Consider the following 23305-nt stretch of genomic DNA (forward strand, 5'->3'; position numbering starts at 1 on the left):
AGAGGCCAGGTGGCAGGAAGGAGGCTCCGCCCCCGGCCCCGCCCCCGGCTCCACCTCTTCTCCCTCTTCCCACCCACCCCCAACCGCAGCTCATCCTCGAGGGCGGAGAGAGGTGGCATTTGAGTCCTCCCGTATCCCAGCAGGCAGTGCAGCCTAGAGACGCTGACAAAGGACCGGAGGAGCAGTCGCAGCTGCTTTCCGAGGAGCCGGTGTTGCCGAGGTGAGAGTCCCCCCACCGTCCCGTCACCCACTTCCTCCGACTTCGGGAAGACGTGGAAGTTACGTTGCCGAGAGACCCCGCGCAGGGACTGAGCTGTACCCAGCCCCCGCGCTTGGCTCTGTGACTGACGGCGGGGCTCGGCGGCGCCGGGCTGCGGGTGGGAGGTGGGGAGCGGGCAGATGAAGCGCTTTCTGCCCCATCTGTGACTGTCAGCTGCCCCGTCGCCCGCGGAGCCCGGCCGGAGGGTCCGGCCGGCCCGTGCGTGCCTTTCCCGTGCCCGGGCGGAGGCAGCAGGTTCGGGATCGTCCCGGTGCCCGCCCGGCAGAGTTCGGTTGCCCCGGGGATGAGACTCCAGGGACAACTCTTTGGCGGATGTGGCGAGGAGGGCTATAGGGGAGGGAGGCTGACTCTCCATTCGGGGTGACACCGTCCTCGCCCTCACTCCTTCCCCCAGCCCAGCCGTTCCCCCTCGGCGAGCAACTGGAAGGAAATCGGCGGGGATGGAGCGAGGCGTCCCGGGATGGCTGGAGGGTGGTGAAAGTGGGGTGGCGAGGCAGACAGGGAGAGCGAACGCCTTCGTGGAATAGTGGCCGGGGGTGGAGGGGGTACGTGGCCTGCATCCGTCCCCCTTCCTGGACCTCTGCACGGATCCTGATGGTTGCACCAGCTGCTCGGCTGTAAACAGGCTCACATGACCGGTTTCACATGGAGCCGGCCGGTGTGGGGACGAAGGCTGGGAAGGCTGGGCCCCAGTCAGGTGGAGCTCCAGTCCTAGGACAGACCGTTTCACACTCCCTCTCCTGCCCTCCAGCCCTTATTCCTTGTTCCGCGGTTTCCCCTCTGGGTAAAGTTAAGTGACATCTGCCCTCTCGGGATTGAAGTTGCTTTTCTGCCCCAGTAGAATCCAAGAGACCTCACCTCGGGGAGCGAGAGGGCAACATATTAAATGAAAGCGGTCCCGGATTTTTGACCTTTGAGGGAGATAAAGAGATGAACGCAGACATGGAAAATGGGATGCTTTGGATCGTGCCTAAAAAGCAGTCCTGTTCTATCGGAATGCACTGCGTTCTTAATGTGAATTCCAGAGAGAAGGGGGAAAGTCTACTGTTTCAGCCAGGGCACACCTGGAATTTAATATATTCTTGCTGATGGAAATCTTGTCCATGTTTCCTTCAAGTGCTTGGAAATCTGCCTATAAAATGCTGTATACAGGATATTAACCAGGGAGTGGACACCCAACCTCTAGATTACATGTATATGTGGTAGAAAGCAGTGGGAAGTTTGGAAAACAGGAAATGGGGCCAAATGTGCCTTTCAAGTTGTTCACGTCTACATATTCAAACAGGATACAAGATTAAAATAGTTTTTGAAGCATTTCTAGAACTTTCAAAATACAAGGTTTACTCAAATACCAGGATAGTTGAAAATTTGGAGTTTCTCAAGTCTGTAAGGGATGGTGGTGACAGATTCCCTTTACATGTAATATATAATTAGATGTAATGGACAATACTCAGTATAGTTACCCCTTTGTAGGTGAGGACCAAAAACAGAACAAATAGCTTATAAAATAATGCATGTTTCTCCCCCTAAATTGTTCCGTGCACATTTTCTTCCCCAATTTTTTATTTTTAATTGTTTTCTCCTGAAGCTTTGACATTTAATTCTAATTTCTTTTTTTTTTTTTTTTTGAGAGGGTGTGGGGAGAGGGAGAGGAAGAGAGAATCTTAAGCAGGCTCCACACCCAGCATGGAGCCCAAGGTGGGGCTCGATCTCATGACCCTGAGATCATGACCTGAGCCAAAATCAAAAGCCAAATGCTTAGAGGACTGAGGCACCCAGGTGCCCCTTACTCTAATTCCTGAAAAACAATTAAGAAACTACAAGAAAAGCTTCCCCATCCTCCAGTAGCCCAATAAAGTGAGTAATTTGCTACTCTTTTTCTGTTTTTAGTATGTTTAAGGTGGAAGATAGAGGAATTTAAAATATTGTCTAAAATTTAAATGGGCAGATGATCTGTGTTGCTCTGAATCTTGTTTTGCCACCTTGGAATATTCTAGAGAATCTTGCCCTACAATAAATAGATGAAGTGATTTACTGTTTGAGGCCTTCTGTTTCCTCATCTATAATATAAAAGTTTTGTTTTAATCTCCACGGTCCCTTATAGCTCTCCAATTCCGTAAAATAGTGCAGTTTTTGATTGGGAACTACTCTTGGACAAAATGAGATGGTTAAATAAGTCCAGTTGTTGGTGTCAGCCGGGAGAACATGCAGTCCATAACAGGCGAGCCAGAATCCAAAGAGGAATAGGGATTGTGCTCTGCAGAATTCTCATTAGGTAAATTAGCCATATGGGTTGACCTGGGCCCCTCTGTCCTCTTGATCAGGAAATTGAAGATTGCCTCAGCTAAATCCTGCCTCCAAAATTAGAACAGTTACACCCGACTTTCTTAACCTTCAGGGCATGGTACAAAGTGATTCTTTTTTTGTTGTTTTTAAGATTTTATTTATTTGACAGAGACAGAGAGAGAGGGAACACCAGCAAGGGGAGTGTGAGAGGGAGAAGCAGGCTTCCCGCTGAACAGGGAGCCCGATGCGGGGCTCGATCCCAGGACCCTGGGATCATCACCTGAGCCGAAGGCAGATGCTTAACGGCTGAGCCACCCAGGTGCCCCTGGAGTGATTCTTTCATTCATCCCAGCTTCTTCCTGAATAAAGTGGGCTATGTGACCAGTGATGAGTTAGGATGAGAAGAAGGCTCTAGCAGGGTCTCGCCTTGGCAGTGCGTTGGTTAGATCCCCAGGACCAGCGCCCTTTTTCTGCTCTGCAGCGTTTGAGCTTTCATTTTGCCAGCACATCCCGAAATTGTCAGTCTCAAGGACTGATTCACACTAACCAAACTCACAAAAGATTTTTATGTTAATATGAGCGCCAGTTGACTAACTTCCGTGAGAAGTCGAACTGCCAAGCTGACCAGAAGATTCGTGGATGAGCCCGGGGTTCCCTTTGCTTCTGACACTATGGAAACACAGACGTTGTGCTCCATCTCCCCCCTCTTTCTAGGGACCGTGTGGAACACTCCTTTCTTAAAACACCTAGTGGTTGTTACCTTCGACAAGGTTACAGCTTTTATGTGAAAACCCTTGCAGTCACACCTCTGTATGGATAGATCCTGTCACCTGATTGAATCTGGGCCACCTGTAAAACAGCTCTAAAATTGGTTTCCTCTCCCTTCCTGCTGCCTTCATCTAGGCCCTCACTTCTTCATGCCACGTTGATTTGAAGGTGACTTGGTTGTTCCCTGTCACTCCTCTGGAGTCAGGTGTTGCACTTACTGGTCAGCAGCAATGAGATTCCTACTTCCAGTCCCTTCTCCGCTTAAGACCCTTCAGAGGTTCCCCATCGCAGTGGTTCTCAAAGTGCAGTATGCCTTAGAATCATCTGGAGGGTTTGTGAAAACACAGATGACTGGGCCCCAACCCCAGGATTTCTGGGGCAGCAGGTCTAGCCTGGGACCCAAGAATTGGCTTTTCTAGCAAGTTCCCAGGTGAAGCTGCTGCTGCTGGTCTGGTACCACATTCTGAGAATCACTGGCACCCAGAAGCAAATCTCCACCCCCGAACCTGGCTTCCAGGGTTTTTCACCATCTCTCGCCACTCCTCTATACAGCCTATTTTTTAACCATGTGCAGTGCCAGAGCTCATCTTAAGAGTCCCTTTCATGCTTCTACACATCTTCTTCCTGGAATTCACCCCCCTCTCCACTCCTACTGCAAACTCCTATTTAAGGCAGCCTGGCACTTTCTTTATGCTCCTAGAGCTTTTTTATCTGCCAGCATTTTAACACTTGTCACATCATATCCTAATTACCATGTATATCTGTTTTTCCTGCTAGACTGTTTTTCAAGGGCTGAGACAATGTTTTCATCTTTTCTCCATATTCCTCAGCACAGGGCCTAGCACATAATAAGTGCCCAGTTGATGTTCCGTGAATGAATTTGTGATTCTGAAACTCTGGAGAGGGCCATAGGTAGCAACATACGTATTCATTTTTTATTTTATTTTATTTAAGATTTTATTCATTTGTGAGAGAGCACAAGAAGGGTTAGCGGCAGGCAGAGGGGGAAGCAGGCTCCCCGCTGAGCACGGAGCCCAAAGTGGGGCTTGAGCGCAGGCCCCTGGGATCATGACCTGAGCGGAAGGCAGATGCTTCACCGACTGAGCCCCCCAGGCGTCCACAACATGTATTTCATGTAATGAGTTCATACGGGTTTTGCTTTGAGAATCGCACATTCATCTTGAAATACCTGAAGACATTGAGATATTATGAAACAAAGATGGGAAATAACTAGTTTTAAGAAAAATGCTTTTAAAACTGATGCTGCTGGAGGGCATCCTTATTTTTGTTAAATCTTAAAATGTACACTACTCAACTTTTCCTTCTTGAATAGATAATAGCCTGTCATCACTTTATTTATAGCAGGTCAGTCCCATTGGTAAGACATCAATTTACATGAAAAACCTAGGAAGCGTGTAGAAACCAAAAGGCCTAATACTGCACAACGAATGATTGAACCTATAAAGTGGACATTAGAACTTTGCTTGCGAAAGACTTGACTTTTTAAAAGATTTTATTTATTTATTTGACAGAGAACAAGCAGGGGGAGCAGAAGAGGGAGAAGCAGGCTCCCCGCTGAGCAGGGAGCCCGATGCGGGACTCAGTCCCAGGGCCCTGGGATCATGACCTGAGCCGAAGGCAGACGCTCTACCGACTGAGCCACCCAGGCGGCCCCTGAAAGACTTGACTTTAGGACTATACCAGCCATTAAAAAATCCTAATAGACCATACTGGAGATTTAAAGAGGAAGAGAGCAGAGCCGATGAAATGGGAAGGTTGAATAATAGACTAAAGCAGAAGAACTTATTGCTCTTAACTGTTCAGTATTTCACTGGCCATTGGCAGACCACACCGAGTATGGAGGAAGGAGATAGTCCTTGTGCCCAGATAAAAGGGAGCTGGCCCGGAGGTGGAGCTGGGAACTCTAATCAGAGTAAACACAAGAGGTAGGGAGAGGCAGTAAGGAGCTGGTGCACTGTGACCTAGCAGATGGGTCACCCGTTTCCGGGGAATCTGGACTTCAGATGTCCTTAGCTGTTTCAGGCTTGAAACTCCTTCAGCACCAGAATCCCCAAGGACCACTTATCTCATTTGAGTTTCTTGCAGCCTCTTTCCAAAAAAAAAAAAAAAAAGGCAGGAGGGAGGGCAAATGACAATATGCTTTCAAAGTGCTTTGTTTCTGTTTTAAATCTCCATTTTGAATCTGTGGTGAGCAAAGGTATTGAAACTCCCATTTATCTCGGAGTCTGATCTCTTCCTTCTTATGGTCAATCTAAAGTGAGGGAAACAAAATGATCACATTTTGGGGTCCTGGTCTCCCTGGACTGATGGTGGAAAGTGTGAGGACTTCATGTGTGTAGGTGCGCGTGTGTGCGTGTGAGAGAGAGAGAGTAGTTTGCAAACTGGTCACAAGGTGGTGCACACACATAAGATTTTCTTTGAAATTTCTTTTCTTTTCTTTTTTTAAAAGATTTTATTTATTTATTTGACAGAGACAGAGACAGCCAGCGAGAGAGGGAACACAAGAAGGGGGAGCGGGAGAGGAAGAAGCAGGCTCCCAGCGGAGGAGCCTGATGCGGGGCTCGATCCCAGGACCCCAGGATCGTGCCCTGAGCCGAAGGCAGATGCTTAATGACTGAGCCACCCAGGCGCCCCCTGAAATTTCATTCACGATTGCATTTCTGTGCCTTTGGTCCAGAGGGAAAGGACAAGGCGGCTCCCGCATCACCAGCTCCCAGCGGCACTGTGTCCCTGTGAGGTGGGGCTACGTTGGAGCCCAGCTGGGCACTGAGGAGCCAGGGCTAATGATGAGGGGGAAACGGGAGGGGTGGGGAGCGGCAGCTGGGAGTGCGGCTTCTCTGTTCTCCACTTACTCCGACCCACGGTAAGCAGCTCCCATAGATTGACTGTCCCTTTAATTGGGCCCCCTTACCTGTCTTCCATGGACAACGTGTGTTCAGCCGTGAGGAAGGGGCACGCTCCTTGATGGAGGGAACCGTTACTTGTCAACACCTGTAGGCAAGCCGATAAGCTCAGTATGTGCTAAGTGCCTAACACCGAGCTTGGGTCTGCGCAGGATGAGAAAAAACCAAAAACCCCACAGAAAAACAATATGGCATGATGCTTGAAGTCTGGGGAGTCCAAATGAATCCACACAGAACAAATGCCAGAATATTCAGTCACTACAGTAAGTACGTTAAAAGATAATGTAATAAAAGTAGCAAGATCGTGTAGATGAGAGAAGTAGAGGAGGACGGCGAAGGGGAGATCTGAAGGAGGCGTTGAAGGAAGGGACGTTTTGGTGTCCGGAGAGGTAGAATAGGAGATAAACCTTGGTTACTAGTGCTGTCACGGGTGGTTCCTGACAGCCGTAGGTCTTTCATAATCAGGAACAGAAAGCACGCCCGTCTTAGTAAGTGAAACTGTCTCTCCATTGTTTTTCTTTATAAAAACGGAAAAGGAAGCACATGTATCAAGACTTGAATTTTGGATCATCCTTTGAGAACTCTCCTGGAAAAGCAGGGACCTTTCTAGAGACGAGGGCATGTGTGACAGTGTGACAGCATCACAGGCAGGACTTTTGAAATGAGACACGGAGGAAATGGTACCGTATAGGGAAGTGTGAGTCTGGAGACCAGAGATCTGCCACCGGCACCTTGTATGACCTTGGGTAAGTCCTTTAACTATCCTGGGCCTGCTTTCCTCAGAAGTAAAATGAGAAGGGCTGGGAGCTCACATTCTTCGACTTGGTGTGTGTTTGACTTTTGGAAAGCAACCTCATAAACCGATTTGGAGTAAGGTTTTACTGGCTTAGTATATAATCTCTCCCCAGAATGTTTGCACTTTTGTCATTTTGCAGTACGGACAGGAGCAAAGAGAAAGTGTTGGTCTCCGGAAAACCATCCATTAGAGGCAGGTGTCCCGGTTCATTATGTTTGCGGGCAGAATCTCTAATATTGCTCCCGTGACCTGGTGCTAATTCGGAGTTCAGGAGGCATGGGATAAGTGAGACATGGGAACAGGGATACAAAAAGAAAGAATAAATTGCACAAAATGGATGAAACCCGTCGTTAACGGTGACCGGGGGATAGACAGTCTATTTATTCACAATTCCTGGGGAAATGTGTATGTATTCAACTCGTAAAGAGAAAGCTTCAAAATGAAAAGAATACGAATTCTCTACGAAACCATTATGGAAAGCTAGCGAAATTTCTACTCTGACTTGTGCCAACGACCTTCCCCCTTAAGGCTGGAAGCGAGTTCAGTGCTTGTTCTGTGTGGTTAATTTTGACTTCCCAGTCAGCTGTGTAAACCGTGTCATGCTCCTTGGTAACAAAAAGATGCACCTTTCCCTCAGTTTGCAAGTCCTCTTAAACCTTTGTTTTTCTCACTGTAATGAGTTTCTGTTGCATCTAAAATGATTTTAAAGAATTGAAATCATGGCATTTAACACATCGTTTTAGGCTTTCCATGTTATTAACAGATCATGAATTGGAAAATGCAATTAACAGAGATTTTTCACACATTGTTTCTAAATTCCTTCTTGAGTTTCCAGACTGGCACCTTTTCCAAATTAGGCCCTGGAGGAGTTGTTGTTTAATTCGACTTAAACACACACACACACACACACACACACACACACACACACAACCAAAACTCTTGAATAGGTGTTCATAAGGTTCTGAATTCAAAAGATACAAAAAGGTATCCAGAGGAAACTGCCCTTCCACCCTTGTCCCTAGCCGCTGAGTTAGTTTCTCCAGGGGCAGCCCTGGCCATCCTTCCGGAGGTTACCCGGGGCCGGCAACCCTCTCTCTCCCACGCAGGTGGTGGCGTACTCGACTCCGCGATGTACCTTGCCTTTCTCGCGTAGCCCTGCACCTGCCCGTCCGTCCATACCTACATGACACAGAGCTTCCTCTTTCTTCTTGACGGCTTCCCAGCGAATGGCTCTGGCCTCCTTTATCTCATGACCCCCTCTATGAAGGGACAGTTTGGGCTGTTTCCACTCTTTGTTGACAACAGCTAACCCTTGTCGCGTGCCAAGCTTTGTTCTGTGTGCCTCCCATAAATCATTGTATTTACTCCTCGGGACTGAGGATTAAAACACTTCCACGTACGGGATTTCACACAAGAGGGATATTTATGCCGGCTGAATTCCTAGAGGTAGAATCTCTGGACCCGAGGACGTGTGTGTTTACTTGTGGCAGGTGGAGCCAGCGCGCCAATTTATAGCCCTGTCGGCCACGGTAGGAACATGCCTGGTGCCTCCCACCACGTGCTCTCAGACTTGTTGACTTTCGCCAATCTGGCGAGTAATAACACGTATTTCAGTGCAGCTTTCGTTTGTGTTTCTCTTGCGAGTGCAGTTCTCCGTCCTCTGGGAAGTTTAAAAACAGTTTGTCCTTTTCTAGAAAATATTGTAGCATTTGCTCGTTTTTACGATGAGTGCTTTTTCATATTATTTGTATTTCCTCGACATCTAGTAGGGAAAGTAGACCTGGCCTGTGACTGAAAAAGTTCTTTGGCTTTGCCTAGATGGTTTTCTTTTTTGGGGGCCAAGCAGTGTTTTAAGAGTTTTTAGATAGTCAAATTTATGAAAATTTTTTGGTTTCTGATGGTTAGAAAGCCTCAGATAGAAAAGAAAAAGATTTCCCATGGTTTCTTAGTGTTTTACAGTTTTCTTTTTCTACATTTAAAACTTTGATCCATTTGGAATTTACCCTAATAAAGTTTTGGACTTTTGTAAGGAATAGGGGATAAATTTAGTTTTTTTTTTTTTCCCTAGGTGGATGCCCGGTTTTACCATTTATTGACTAAATTGTTTTCCAGAAATCAGAGATGCCATGCCACCTTTTATCCTAAGCTAAATTCTCATCCTTTTTTTCTTTTTTAAAGCATTTATTTATTTATCTGAGACAGAGAGAGCACAAACGGGAAGGAGGATTAGAGGGAGAGGGAGAAGCTGAGCAGGGAGCCCCATGCGGGCCTCGATTCCAGGACCCCAAGATCATCACCTGAGCCAAAGGCAGACGCTTCCCTGACTGAGCCACCCAGGCGCCCCTAAATTCCCATCCTAACAATGTTTTAGAATGAGATGTTGAATACTATTTAGTGATGGCAAACTCGGATGTTGTGTTTCTGATAGCCAAGCTTACTAAGAAAGTAATAGAGCTAATTACTTTCTGTTGAGAAAAATATACCAGACTTCTGAGAGCACATTATCCAGATAGAAATGTGTATGGCCCTTAGCGAAAGAAAGAAATATGTGGCAAATAAAAACTCAAAATTAGAATGATTCCATCAGATGCTCTTCAGAATAATCTTAGTCTTATTGTATTACAGTGGAGAGTTCGTTAGCTAGAGTAGAAATGCTGGACTGCAGGCGGGAGGCCTGCTGACTTTATTTGTCTCTGTCTCTTCCTAATTTAATAACAACAGCAAACACTTAGAACATTGCCTGGCCTACAGTAAGTGCTAAAAGCATTGCATGTCTTAATTAATTCAGTATATGTAATTAATAAAAAGTTTGCAATCTGTTATGAACAATACACATATTACATGTTATTACTAATGAAAATGTCAGTAGGCCCTTTTTAGCTCAGTCAAAAAAACCCAAACCCCAGCCCAACACTGTCATGAGCTGCATGCACGGGTCCTGTAAAATACATGGATAGGAAGTAACGTGATGATCTGGGACAGCTCGTGGGTGATAATCTTGCCAGCGTTGTGCCTCACCTTCACATCTGTGTGCCTTGGCATATGCTGTTCCCTCGGTCAGAATGCCCTTCCTACCTGTGCCCCTCCCCCAGAAGTATATGCCTTTTTTTTTCTTTTTTCTTTTTAAGATTTTAATTATTTGAGGGGCGCCTGGGTGGCTCAGTCGTTAAGCGTCCGCCTTCGGCTCGGGTCGTGATCCCAGGGTCCTGGGATCGAGCCCCACATCGGCCTCCCTGCTCAGTGGGAAGCCTGCTTCTCCCTCTCCCACTCCCCCTGCTCGTGTTCCCTCTCTCACTGTCTCTCTCTCTCTGTCAAATAAATAAATAAAATCTTAGGAAAAAAAGATTTTAATTATTTGAGAGAAAGCATGTGAGTGAGCATGAGCAGGGTTGGGGAGGGAGAAGCAGGCTCCCCGCTGAGCAGGGAGCCCGATGCGGGGCTCGATCTTACGACCCTGAGATCGTGACCTGAGCCGAAACCAAGAGTCGGTCCCTCAACCGACTGTGCCCCCCAGGCGCCCCTCAGTTTGAGTCTTTTGAGGGCAGGACCTGTGGATTATTCGTCTTTGTATCTCCGCACAGCTCTTGACATAGTTCCTGGCTTATAACAGGTGTTCAGCTGAAAGAAAATAAAAATTTGCATATGTGATTATACGGTATCTTACTTGATAAAAGCTGGGAGGGCCTCAAGCAGAGTCGCACAGCAGCCCCTGATAGCTGGTAAAAGCAAACAGTTCAATCTTGTGTTATATTGCTCTTTGAAGGTGTGGGAGCTTGAACACAAAGTAGAAAATGGTGCATGGCCTATTTTAAAGGTGTCATCTACAAAGTGGAAATCAGACATTTTCTCGGATCATGTTGTTTTAGCTTTGCATTTTCAGAAGCCACATTCGTAGGATGCTCGCTAAATAAGAATGTTGTTGATTAAAATTAGATTAGGAAATAAACACAGCAACATCACACCTGTCAGACTTCTGCTAGCTCCAGCTATTCACAACATAGTCAAGAACTCCACAAGGAATCCAAAAGGTCTCTAAGCTGGAAGAAAATAGTTCTCCTGGAGCCTGTGTGCTCGATGTAGGAGGGGCAGGCACAGAGCCACTTGCCTACGGACTGACTTGGAATTTTCATCGAAAACTCCCAAGGACTCCTTAACAAGTTTAGATATTCGGCTTCCTTTCAAGACATTTTTGCTTGTCTTGGGTTTTTGGTAGAAAAAAGGACAAAACTCTCCCACCCGTGCTCCCAGAAGGCAGTAACTAAGGCATTGTGGAAATGAGTGTAAAAGTAAGTCTCATGTTTTTCTCCCGTAACTCATGGAAACTTACTTTGTTTTTTTTATTTTTTTTATTTTTTAGCCTTTGAGAATTCTGAGTAGCTCACATAAGATCAAATGTGACAATACTTAATTTATTCTACTTTTTAAGAAATCCGAGGTTTTAAAAAGAGTGATGGCCCTTTGATCTCACCTCTTTGAAACAGGGTGATTAATCCGAGGTAGAAAGACTTCTTTATTCTAGTATTTATGTAATCTATCATAGGTTGAAATCTTGAGTGTGAAAGGAGCATGTGTAAATTTCTTGGCATAGTTTGGAACAAGCTGTATAAGTAAGCCACGAGGAAAAGTCCAGAGGCCTCTTTAAATGGTTTGGGGAGCTATTTTAATGCAAGCTGAACATGCTTTTTGTTGGAGGGACAGCAAATGAAAACAGGTGTCATTCGATTTCCTTCTCTCTTCTTCTCTTTCTAGATTGCCAAAATGCTTTGGAGTTTTTAACTAACTGACTTAAGAAAAGTCCAAAATAGATTTGAGACTGTAAAAACAGAAGCTGCAGCAAGGGGGATTCAGTGCCAATGCATCAACAAAAAAGACAGCCAGAGTTAGTGGAAGGAAATCTTCCTGTTTTTGTGTTTCCCACGGAGCTAATATTTTATGCAGATGACCAGTCAACACATAAGCAAGTGTTGACTCTGTATAACCCCTATGAGTTTGCCTTAAAGTTCAAAGGTGAGTCTCCCAGGTCTCTTTTATGGATTGTAACTAGTCCCTACTAATTGTTTACGTGTAGAAACTAATTTTTAAAAAACACTAATGGCCATTGTGACTTTTTCTTTCAGTTTTGTGTACTACTCCGAATAAGTATGTTGTCGCTGATGCTGCAGGTGCAGTAAAGCCTCAGTGTTGTGTGGACATGTAAGTCAAAATCCCTTCCTGGTAACATGTTTTAAGTGTGTCAATATTTATGTGTTTAACTTGAAAAGGATCTCGTCTTGAAGCCGTTCCCACTTTCGGCATTTATTACATCTTGAATTTTTGCTGGAAGTTTTAGTCTCTCACAATTCTTCTTAAAATTTCATTTATTGTGTTTTAAAGGTTATTTGTTGATTTGAGAGAGAGACTGCTCATGAGCCGGGGGCGGGGGGAGGGAGAAGCTGACCTGGAGAGAGATCCTGACCTGAGCAGAAGGCAGACGCTTAACCGACTGAGCCACCCAGGCGCCCCAGTCCCTCACAATTTTTTTTAAAGATTTTATTTATGTATTTGTCAGAGCACAAGCAGGGGGAGCGGTGGGCAGAGCAGGCGGAGGGAGAAGCAGACTCCCCGCTGAGCAAGGAGCCCGACTGGGGACTCGATCCCAGGACGATGGGATCAGGACCGGAGCTGAAGGCAAACACTTAACCGACAGAGCCACCCAGGCGCCCCAGTCTGTCACAATTTTTAAGAAGCCCCTAAGATTCTCAACAGGTTGACCAAATCCTTAGTAATATTTCACGATGCTGGAGCTGACTTGTGTGTTAATTTTCCGTGAACATCTCCTCAATTGCCGTGTTCGTAGTTATAGTGGGATCGCTTATGAAGGTCAAGTTCTAACTCATTCCTTTAAATTTCTCTAGCTATAACAGAATTTAGCTTTCTTTGGAACATCCTAGTATAGTGATATTTGGGAAACTAATAATACTACATTCACAGAACAGTGGTAATGTAAGTTCATCTGAAATGATTCGGCTAATAAGCCTGGAAGCTAATCTCTACAAACAGGAAGCAAGTGTGTTATCTGAGCTCTTCCAGATAATTTCGTCAGAAATTAAGTGTCAGATAAACGATTGTTTGTTCAAGCTGTTCATATTTAATTTTCACTTTAGAGCTAGTGGTGACCAGATGGATTCATTGACCAGCTCTTAATTTAAGCTACCAAGTAAACTGTAATTGTTTAAACCTATGACAATGAGACACAGAAGTGTTTTCTCCTGAATACATTTTCATCCTCCCGTAGCCATAAAATGATGCATCTTTGGAGGACGTGTTTTCACAGGTTTCGTTTGATTTTCATTCAATACGTAATAAGCAAGGACGATTCCAAAGAAATGCAGTCTCTTGCCAAATAAATGTGTTATCTTTGACCTAATTGGTTTGTGTTCTCTATTAAGAACGAAGTAAGATAAATGGAATTGTAGATCGCTCTCGTAAAATTGCGAGTTCTTTATACTCTTTTCAGAGGAAGACAGAAGTATATTGTTAGCCTTCTGTTGCATTGGTCATACTGGTTACTTACTTACTCAGTTGCTTGTTTTTACCTGCGAGCACGGACTTTCAGTTTTGAGGCTAGGTGAGGTTTCTTACTTGCACGACAATAAGCAGCAGTAGAAATCCACGAGACTTTGGTAACTGTTGCTGCCCGCAGATCTCAAGGGGGGAAAAAAGTCCTGCTCAAAGGAATTTTTTTTACCTATAATTCTTTTACTTTAGATTTTTATTCTATTTGTAGAGTATGTGTTTTCATCAAATATTTTAGAATCACCCATTTCCTTCTGGGTTATGCTGTGACTTTTTTTTTTAAGCATCATTAGTAACTTTATATTTGAGCATTTGGTTACAGTTAGTTAATACTCTCCTGTATGAAATCTCAGGCTGAATTCTGTTTGACGGGCCCCCAGAAACCTAAACGGCATTTATTTTTTAATGTTTTCAGTGTGATCCGTCATAGAGATGTTCAATCCTGTCACTATGGCGTAAAAGACAAGTTCCGCCTCCAAGTTTCCGAGCAAAGCCAGAGGAAGGCTTTAGGAAGGAAAGAGGTTGTGGCTATTCTTCTCCCATCTGCAAAAGAACAACAGAAGGAAGAAGAGGAAAAAAGGATAAAGGAACATTTAACCGAAAGTTTATTTTTTGAGCAGTCCTTTCAACCAGGTAGTTTTGGGGTTGCTTTTAAAGCCCGTTGGCGCTCTTAACGCATTTCTAACTGGAAAATCATCAGGGAGCTAAGAATCATTACTAGAAAAATGATCTGCCACTTTCCACCTAATTAACTACTTCAAAACGGAACCGAACTAGAGATCAGGTACCTAAAATCGAGCAAGAGGCCTAGAGTTGGACTTGAAATGGGCAGAGGAGCTCTCGGCCGCCGAGGCTGTAAGGAGAGGGCGAGTGTTGCTCTTGCCTGTGAAGTGTGTCGACCCGAGAATGCAGCCCCCTGTACTTTTGAAGGCTAGCACAATTTGGCAATTATATACTTTTGTTTCTGTGACTTTCCCGTATCCTTTCTCATTTAATTAGTTCGAAGAAGGAGAGAGATTGTGTTTGGCAATAGGCCAAGCTTGGTGCACTGTTCATATTATTTTGAAAAAAAAAATCTCATTAAAGTTGAAGTTAATTAAACTAAGTAGATTATAATATCCCCTGTGGGCTATTAATTGAATCCCTCTCCATTCCTCATTTCCTTCCAGCTTAGATACTCAGAAGTGTTATGATATATTCTTTCAACATTGACACTATCCTCGTGTTCAACTCTTTGGACGTCATTCCTCCTCCCTCTTAACGTCTCATTATCTCCTTCCAACCCCATTATAAGAGGAGGAAGATAAAATTTTCCATAGAAAAACATGGAAACTTTTTGATAGTGATATATGAATGTGATAGCAGCTGTCCTTGAAATTGCAACACTATCTATGAGGAATTAAAAACAAATCTACTTGTCATTACAGTAATTCACAGATCCCTATCAGTTTGTTCATCTTACAGTGTTTATTTGGGTAACACAGGGAGTCATGCCTCTTTGATTTACTGTGGGCAAGAGTCTTCTCCGTCCATGTATGGAGTGCCCAGATTTTCTGGTGATACCAAGACTAGGGACTAGCTAGTAGCCAGTAGATTGCTTCTTCTCAGCAACTGTTATTGACCAGTAGGACCAGATTTACATCTTTTGAAGCTGAAAGAGAGTCTCTGGTAAATGTCACTTTGATCTCCAGTCAGTATTGTGAAGTTGGCTTCTACGTGTTTATGGAAATGCAAGATTCCCCCTTTAAGATGCCTCCTCTAGAATAAGAAAAGTCATGTAATGAGTATTTGGTTTTTGATGTTAAATTCGTAATTTAAAGGAAAATGGCCATCGGCTCATTTCTGTATGTAAGAGACCAGTGTAATAGCCCCCCCCCAATAATAAGGATTGAAAGTTTAGTTTTATATATTTTTTCCCTTTATTTTAAAACTTACTAGAATTCAGGTGAAAATCATCCTAAAAGGCTAAATAATTACAGTGTATATTAATTGAGCATTGTATTCTTACTTTCCTTGGACAGTGAACCTTTGGCATCTGAAGTCTATTAGAGAATTCTTCTAACTGTAAAGTCGAAGTAGGTAAATGAATGAGGTGATTTCTGTTTTGGGGAGAAACCCTCTCTAAGCCATCCCTGTCAGGAAGCCCAATGAAGGCAGGCACCTTACTTGTCTCCTTAAGTCTCACATCCTCGGCCATAGGCAGCGTGCCCAGCGCGGACTAGTGTGTGCGTGGGTTTCACCAGGAGGGCTGGACTTCTCGTCCAGTAGGGTCCGTTGGATTGCTTTGCTTTGTCTTACAAGGTTTCCATGGCTCTGGCCACTCCTCAGAGCAGGAGCAATACCGCAGTAGAGCCCCATATGAAGTCCTGGCCCACATGTCCAGTGTGCCGGGAGTTACCCCCATGTTTCTAATCACGTGGCGGGAAACTGAGGAAAGTTGTCTTCTTTAATAGAGTACTAACGGTGCCTGATTTAGTCTATGCGGACAAAGTGGTATTTGTCGCTTCTGTTTGTTAAATGAATAGTAAATTATGTGTGGTTTCCAGTATGTAAAATTCTGTGGTTTTTCATTAAGCGTCTCTGAACTAAAATGTTGAAACGAATCGAGATTGTTTGGGGGGATGTTTGAAATGTCATTATTTTTGCACCCCTTTAGAGAAGTGATTATTAGATAGTGTTGTGAGGTTCTGTGAACTTGGCAGAAAACGGTCAGAGGCTAGATCGTGAAAGATTCAGATTTTATAAATGTATTTTTATAAATGTATCTAAAGGCAGGAAAATGAGAAATTTCTGCTCGAGTTGATTGTACTATAAAAGCCATAGCAGTAACATTCAAAAAGGAAAACAGCACCTACAATCCCACACACTTAACAGATCTGCTTATATAAGTGTTCCGTGTTATTTTCCAGACCTTGTCTATGTGTCTAAGTACATTTATATATATATATATATATTTTAATTTAACAGAAATTTAAGACAAACCCACAGAGCATACTTTAACAAAATACCAAAGCCCAGGTTATTAAAAAGTTGTTTTGAAAAGATGCGGCTGAATCTTACTGGGTTTGTCTTAATTACATTACTAATGAACTGCTATGTCTAGGCAATGTTTTGAGTCCGTGCCCTCTGGCTTAAGAAAATTACACTCTATTATTGTTTATAATAATAAAAGATTGAAAATGACCTAAAAGCCCATCAGTTGGGGATTGGATTAAATTATGAATAATCATAAGGTGCGATGCCAGGCAGGCATTTTTTTTTTTACGAGGATCTGATAGAATGATAGATGATTATACATTGACACGGAAAGAGGCTCATATATATTTCTGAGAGGAAAAAACAGTTATGGAACAGTATGCATATTATGGTCTCATTTATGTTAAAAAAATTTTTTTTACATGTTTATGTGACTGTTTGTAAAATCTGAAAGGTTCTGTACCAAGCTGTTTAACAGGGTTCTCTCTAGGACAGTGAGACCGATAAGGAACCTTTGTTTCTATAGCTGTATAAAATTTTTACAACAGTCTTGGAGTATCAGAAGAAAAGCCATTTCCTCTTTGAAAAATTTCAAGCATCGATGCAAATGTCTTTGGAATTTCTCTAAATACTGAAAATTCCTTGAAATTCTCTTTATTGTCACAAGTAAATGTTTGCCTTAACGCTTACGTCTGCAGCAAATGTAAATGCAAAGATACTTCATTTACTCACCAAAATAAGACTTGTTTTTAGGTGTTTATGCTGTTGTTTTGTCTCAAGCAATAATCACTATAAAATTTGAATTTGTTTTCACCTCTCTGGCTTTGGCAAAGCTCAATTAAACTTCGCACAACAGCTAAGGTATTAATAATTTAGAAAAGCTGCATTTAATAATAAAATGAACAGTGTTATTTCATTAATAAAACACAAGATTGTGTTGCTGTTGGCTATTCCTTTTAATGAAAGAAGGGTAGTGGGAAAAGCTGTCTGACAGAATATGCTGTTACCGGGTTTCTTAAAAACTCGGGTATGAATATGGCACACATACAGCGAGCGCTGTGGGATAGCAGGCTTGATAATGTTTTTAAAATTTTCTTTTATTGTAGTAAGAACGCTTAACACAGGATCTACCCCACTCACAAATGTTCACGTGTACAATACAGTATTGTTAACTGTAGGCACGGCGTTGTACAGCAGGGCTCTAGAACATACTGGCCTTGCTTAATTGAGACTTTATGCCCGTGATTAGTAACTCCCAATTTCAGCATACCCCCCGGTCTCTGGTAATCACTGTTCTTCTCTCTGGTTCTGAGTTTGACTGTTTTTTAGATACCTCATGTTAAGTGCAATCATGCAGTCTTTGGCCTGCTGTGACTGGTTTATTTCATTTAGCATAGTACTTGCCAGATATTGTTTCTGCTTCCTTCTTTGCTGTAAGTGGAAGAGAGCAGGGGACAAGAGTTTTCACAGGTAGCTTTTTTTTTTTTTTTTAAGATTTTATGTGTTTTGAGAGAGCGAGAGAGAAAGAGCACGAGCAGGAGGGAGAGGGAAAAACAGGCTCCCTGCTGAGCAGGGAGCCTGTCACCGGCTGGAACCTAGGACCCTGGGATCATGACCTGAGCTGAAGGCAGACACTTAATGACTGAGCTGAGCCACCCTGGTGCCCCGAAAGGTAGCTTTAAAACCCTCAAGTAGTGCTTTTCTGCTGCTTTTAACTATTTTCAAAAATAGTAGCAGGATGCTACGGTTATTAGGACCAAACCTGTCTGCCTCAGATGCTCTCAGAGGGCAGCAGGCTCCAAAATGGCGGAAGACAGAAGCCACCCATTGGGGTCCAGGAAGAAACTATCAGAACTTCAATTTCTATTTCTAGCCCGTTCTTTACAAATTCTGCTTGTATATTTTATAAACATATACACATGCTGCTTGCTTGAATTCTTCCTACTCATTGGGGTGAGGTGGGGGGAGGGGAGGGGTGGTGACCTCTCGGTAGGAACTTGCTACCTCACAATGCCGTTTCAACATTCCATTCTGTAATGACTCAGAGAAGTTATGGGCTTCCAGATAAGTCCAGCAGATACGTCCCTATGGCATGGAAATGATGGGCAAAGAGTCAGAGGAGTAAGACAAAACCCGCATCCTGGTGAGTGGTAGACAGTACATGCGAATGAACTTTGGTCTTGGGGCATTTGTAGAAGCAGGCTCAGGAGTTTTTGTCTTCTTACAGAGAACAGAGCTGTCTCAGGACCTAGCTTACTAGTCGTCCTCCTGGGAGTGGTGTGCGTTGCAGCTCTGATGCTTCCTACGCTGGGGGATGTGGAATCGCTCGTGCCTCTCTACCTCCACTTAAGTGTGAATCAGAAATTAGTGGCTGCTTATATCTTAGGTAAGTGTGCCGAAGCTGCGTGCGGGACATGTGTGGGCCGCGTGTAGGCCTGGAGGTGGTCGTGGTGGTATCACGTGGGTACGGGTAATGGCGGTACTGGGGCTGGTTTAGGGGTTTTTGTGTTTTTGTTTTTTGTTGTTTGCTTGTTATGTTTGTTTGTTTAGAGAAACAGGTAAGATTGCTTCAAAAGCACATGTTGAGGTAAAGTGCATTTTAAGATTTAATTTTTGCCTTACGTTTCGTTCTCTCTCTTTTTTTCTTTTTAAATGTATTTATTTAAGTCCTGTCTACACCCGTGGGGCTCGAACTCACGACCCCAAGATCAAAAGTCACATGCTCTACTGACTAAGCCAGCCAGGCGCCCCTACGATGAGTTCTTTGTGGCTTATGGATCTAGCATCTAATACCGTAGCCAGTTGTTTTCATTTTGCTGAATTGCGATGGTATAAAGCGTGTATAAAATGCGTGTATTGCACGATCCAGCATTTTCTGCTTCTAGGAATTGATCCTGGGGAAACACCGAGACAAAGTGCATACAGTGATAAAGGTGGACAGTGCAGCCTTGTTTAACACTGTGAACCTTTCTCTTTAAACCAGTCCCCAGATTTTCTTTCAGTTATCCTCGCTTGAAATCTTGTAATTAGTTAAAGTGAACAAGCAGTGACTCAGTCCCTGCCATGTGTCAGGGATTAGGGTTCCAGTCATGACTGACTGTCTTTGTAGTCTCCTGTCACCTCTCCTGAGAGGCCAACTCTTTTCAGTATTCTCTCAGTACTCCTTGGTATGCTCTCTTTTTAAATTTTTACTATTTTTAAAGATTTTACTTATTTATTGGACGGAGAGAACGTGCACGAGCAGGGGGGAGAGGCAGAGGGAGAGGGAGAAGCAGACTCCCCACTGAGCAGGGAGCCCCACGGGGCTTAGTCCAGGCCCCTGGGATCATGACCTGAGCCAAAGGCAGACGCTTAAACCACTGAGCCACCCAGGCGCCCCTATGCTCCCCTTAAATTTCAAAATTGTCTTCTCAGTTTGACTTGCTACCTTCCATCTGTGCCCCTTCTCTTCCTATTCCCACCCCCCCAATCCGTTATTTTAACCCCCCCCCCCCGCCAAATGCTCCATTGCATTGCTGGCAGATGAATTTCCATTCTGGTTTGGTTTCTCCCCCGCCACTCCCTTCTCGGGAGCCGTCAGGGATGCCCCGTAGGCCCGAAGGAAGTACGACTCCGTAGTTGGGCATCTGAGGCTCTCCACCCTGAGACCTCTTTGAGCCGATCTCATCTCGCCGATTCCCTCTGTAAATCCTTGATCACAGCCTGGGAGGTTCGTTAGGGACCCCAAAAAGCTCATGGGGAGTCCGGTCAAGCTCCTTGTCTCGCTTTGCCGTCCCTGCTCCTGAAATGCCTGCTGATCTCGTTCTTTATCATTCCTGTCCGTCGTTTAGGCTTATTTCAGCTTTACCTTTTGGGGCAGCTTTTCTGACTGCCCTGGTCTTACGTGATTGTTCTCCTCAGTACTTTATCACTCACTTTTTTTTTTTTTTACCACTTATTTAGGACTGAGCATATTCTTACATGATTAAATTTTTACAGTTTTATGTATGGAGTCTCTTCGAAAGAGACAAGCCCAGAAGGAATCCTGTGTCTCTTTGTGGTCCTAGAGCCCTGGGATACAAATAGGTTCGACATGTTTTTCTTGATGAAGTTGGCTGGCTTTACTGACACTTTAAAATGTCGCGTCTTATAGCTGATGTGACCGGATCAAGCGGGAGGTATATTTGATGGTTAAAAAATTAGCTACGGCCAGACATTAGTGATTTAATTAAATCTATCCCGTGACTGCCCATTGCTGTAAATTGGATTTCTTCTGTATAATATCAACTAAATTCAAACTGACTTTGAATTCTTGCTAGAGTGCCTGTCTGTGTGCTGTATTTTATTTGTCCATCGAGATCTAAACAATTGCTTATTGAACGGAAGATTTTGTAAAGTGCGTGGCTTTAACTGTTCTGCAATTTTTTTTTCTTTCAGGTCTTATCACAATGGCTATACTTAGAACATGAGCAAGGAATTCAGTTGACTTCTGAAGTAAATTTATCTTGCAAATATGAATGTGGACTGCCTTTTCTCTCTCTTTCACTCCATTAACATGCTACAAACTATTGAGTGATTTACCATAATTACAAAAGTATAATATATATTTTAAATTACTCTGTAATTTTATTGGAAGGACTCCAGCACACTCTGTTACAGACAGCAAGGATGCTTCTGAGTGACACCTAGGAAATTATTTGAAGAAATTCTTTTTATACCTAAAGCTATTGCACAAGAGACTTTAATTAAAACATCTGCTATTTTCTCATCTTTTTTTCTAATTCACTTTGATTCTTAAGGTCATATGTTCTTCCAAGTGAAACGCCTGAAAGAGCAAACTGACCAGCCAGAACATAAAAAGACATTTATTTCCTAACTACAAACATCAATGTTACTATGTAAATTATACCTTGTCCTCTTGTCATTATAAACACTTGCCATGGTGTTTCTCAAGTAAGTTTTGCCGTTAATGTGTGGAGGGTGAGAAAAAAAGAACGAAAAAAGTGTAAAGTGTGGAGGGATCATGCTAGGATCTCCCGGAGGACCAGACATATTTGATGCCTCTGGTGAACTACAGAGTAGGTTGTGGTCCAGACGCCAAGCGTCTGGGGTTTTCTTTAACCCTCACAGAAGCAGCACGACTCCTCTGTTTGGTCTAAGACTTTGAAAGGAAGGGAGGCGCTTGTTCAGGGATTTGGTTCACCCTGGCTTTACCTCAGGATCATGCTTTATGTTAATAGGAGGAGAAAAATCACTTTATCATTTCTTCCTAACCCTTTGCCTGACTGTCAGCAACTAGCCCAGACTGGGATTACCAGAGGCCGGGTATTGTATGTGGAGATGTTTTTCACCTTTCAACTCTAAGCCAAGTATAGAAAATCCTTGATATGTGTCTATTTTATATCAGTCACTGAGACATTTTGTAAGTTTCTATTTATTAAAACAACTTTACCAAAAAAAGCCCCCAAAGCACAACTATTTACATTTCTTTATAGCCTCTTCTGATCTTTAACATATATATGCAGTTTCAGCTGTTAATTGTCATAATAACTGATCTTTTGACTTAGGATTTTTATCTGACAGCACAATGCATTGAGTCTCTTGAAAATCGTCTTCCAGATCTTTCTATAGAACGAACTTATGCACTGCTACTGTAGTCTTCTCAAGGAGTATACATAAACACAACATGTATGCCTGAGGTTGGATTTTGCAGGAAATCGTACTTTGCTTCTAAAGCGAAAGCGTTTACGTATCCTCTTTCATAGAAAATCCTCATTGTTTAACAATTTGGGGAAGATAAATCATTAAATGGATCATGTCTGTACATTGTGTAATGACTGAACAGCACAGAAATGTAATCTATTTTAAACTTTGTAAAAAAAAATTATGTTCAGCAGCGATCCCTGTTTCTCTGTCCGTTTCAGGTCCGCTGTGTGTGCACGCAAGTGTGTGCGTGCGTGCGTATGCGTGAGTGCATGTGCGTGCGAGTGTGTGTGGGTGTGGGTGTGTCAGATAACACATTGTAGAGGACAGAAATTACTTTTAAAAAATAAATGAAAATGGAGGCCTCAGTTTCACACTGATGTACACATTTTATTCTGGTTACCTCTGAGGAACTCCGTTTTAGTCTCCTGTGTCCTAGAGGTGTCTCCTAGTCCTGTGAGTTCAACAGGAAAAATAAGAAGGGAAATATATGAGCTAAAATGTCTTAGGTTTCCTTATGTACCAGGGGAATTCATTTGTTTAAATTTCTGAATAGGTAATAGTCACGTGCTTCAAAGATCAACTATAAAAAGCTATTCAGGGGCGCCCGGCTGGCTCAGTCGGTGGAACGTGCGACTCTTGATCTCTGGGTTGTGAGTTTGAGCCCCACATTGGGGGTAGAGATGACTTTTTTAAAAAAAGAAAAAGGTATACAGTAAAAAAAAAAAAAAAACAATTACTGCTTGCCTTCCCCGTCTACTCAGGCCCTTTCCAGTGACCACCGTTGTTGGTTTAAATATGCTTCCATTGTTTCTTTATGTAATTACGTATTTTTGGGACGCCTGGGTGGCTCAGTCAGTGAAGCGTCTGTCTTCGGTGCAGGTCATGATCTCCGGGTCCTGAGATCGAGCCCCGCATCAGGCTCCCCGCTGGGGGTTGGGGGAAAGTTGCTTCTCCCTCTCCCTCTGTCTGCCACTCCCCCTGCTTGTGCTCTCTCTCTGTCAAATAAATAAATCTTTAAAGAAATAAATGTGTATT

The 23305-nt window shown here is 43.6% G+C and overlaps 1 protein-coding gene across 7 annotated transcripts; it reads left to right on the forward strand.

Moving 5' to 3' along the window:
- Positions 1 to 100: 100 nt before the first annotated feature.
- MOSPD1 (motile sperm domain containing 1) lies at positions 101 to 23003 on the forward strand. 7 transcript variants are annotated; one of them, XM_087860211.1, is made up of 8 exons: positions 101 to 220; positions 5827 to 6092; positions 6795 to 7004; positions 11804 to 12061; positions 12172 to 12247; positions 14025 to 14242; positions 18813 to 18971; positions 21002 to 23003. In XM_087860211.1, the coding sequence occupies exons 4-8, from the start codon at positions 11908 to 11910 to the stop codon at positions 21031 to 21033; spliced, it is 639 nt and encodes a 212-aa protein (XP_087716337.1). In that variant the 5' UTR covers positions 101 to 220; positions 5827 to 6092; positions 6795 to 7004; positions 11804 to 11907; the 3' UTR covers positions 21034 to 23003. The 7 variants fall into 7 exon arrangements, with proteins under 7 accessions (XP_087716337.1, XP_087716338.1, XP_045645492.1 ...); XM_087860212.1 differs by lacking the exon at positions 6795 to 7004; XM_045789539.2 differs by lacking the exon at positions 5827 to 6092 and having other exon boundaries at positions 112 to 220.
- Positions 23004 to 23305: the final 302 nt, after the last annotated feature.

The sequence above is a fragment of the Ursus americanus genome, chromosome X (genome assembly GCF_024610735.1).
Source record: "Ursus americanus isolate L20-20 chromosome X, mUrsAme1.1.p, whole genome shotgun sequence".
Taxonomy (NCBI): domain Eukaryota; kingdom Metazoa; phylum Chordata; class Mammalia; order Carnivora; family Ursidae; genus Ursus; species Ursus americanus.

What these genes read in the sequence shown, in the direction of transcription:
- MOSPD1 (XM_087860211.1), top strand. Translation starts at nt 11,908, where the DNA reads ATGCATCAACAAAAAAGACAGCCAGAGTTAGTGGAAGGAAATCTTCCT. An exon ending in CCTCAGTGTTGTGTGGACAT is followed by an intron (nt 12,248 to 14,024) that starts GTAAGTCAAAAT and finishes TAATGTTTTCAG; the next exon opens with TGTGATCCGTCATAGAGATG. An exon ending in TGAGCAGTCCTTTCAACCAG is followed by an intron (nt 14,243 to 18,812) that starts GTAGTTTTGGGG and finishes GTCTTCTTACAG; the next exon opens with AGAACAGAGCTGTCTCAGGA.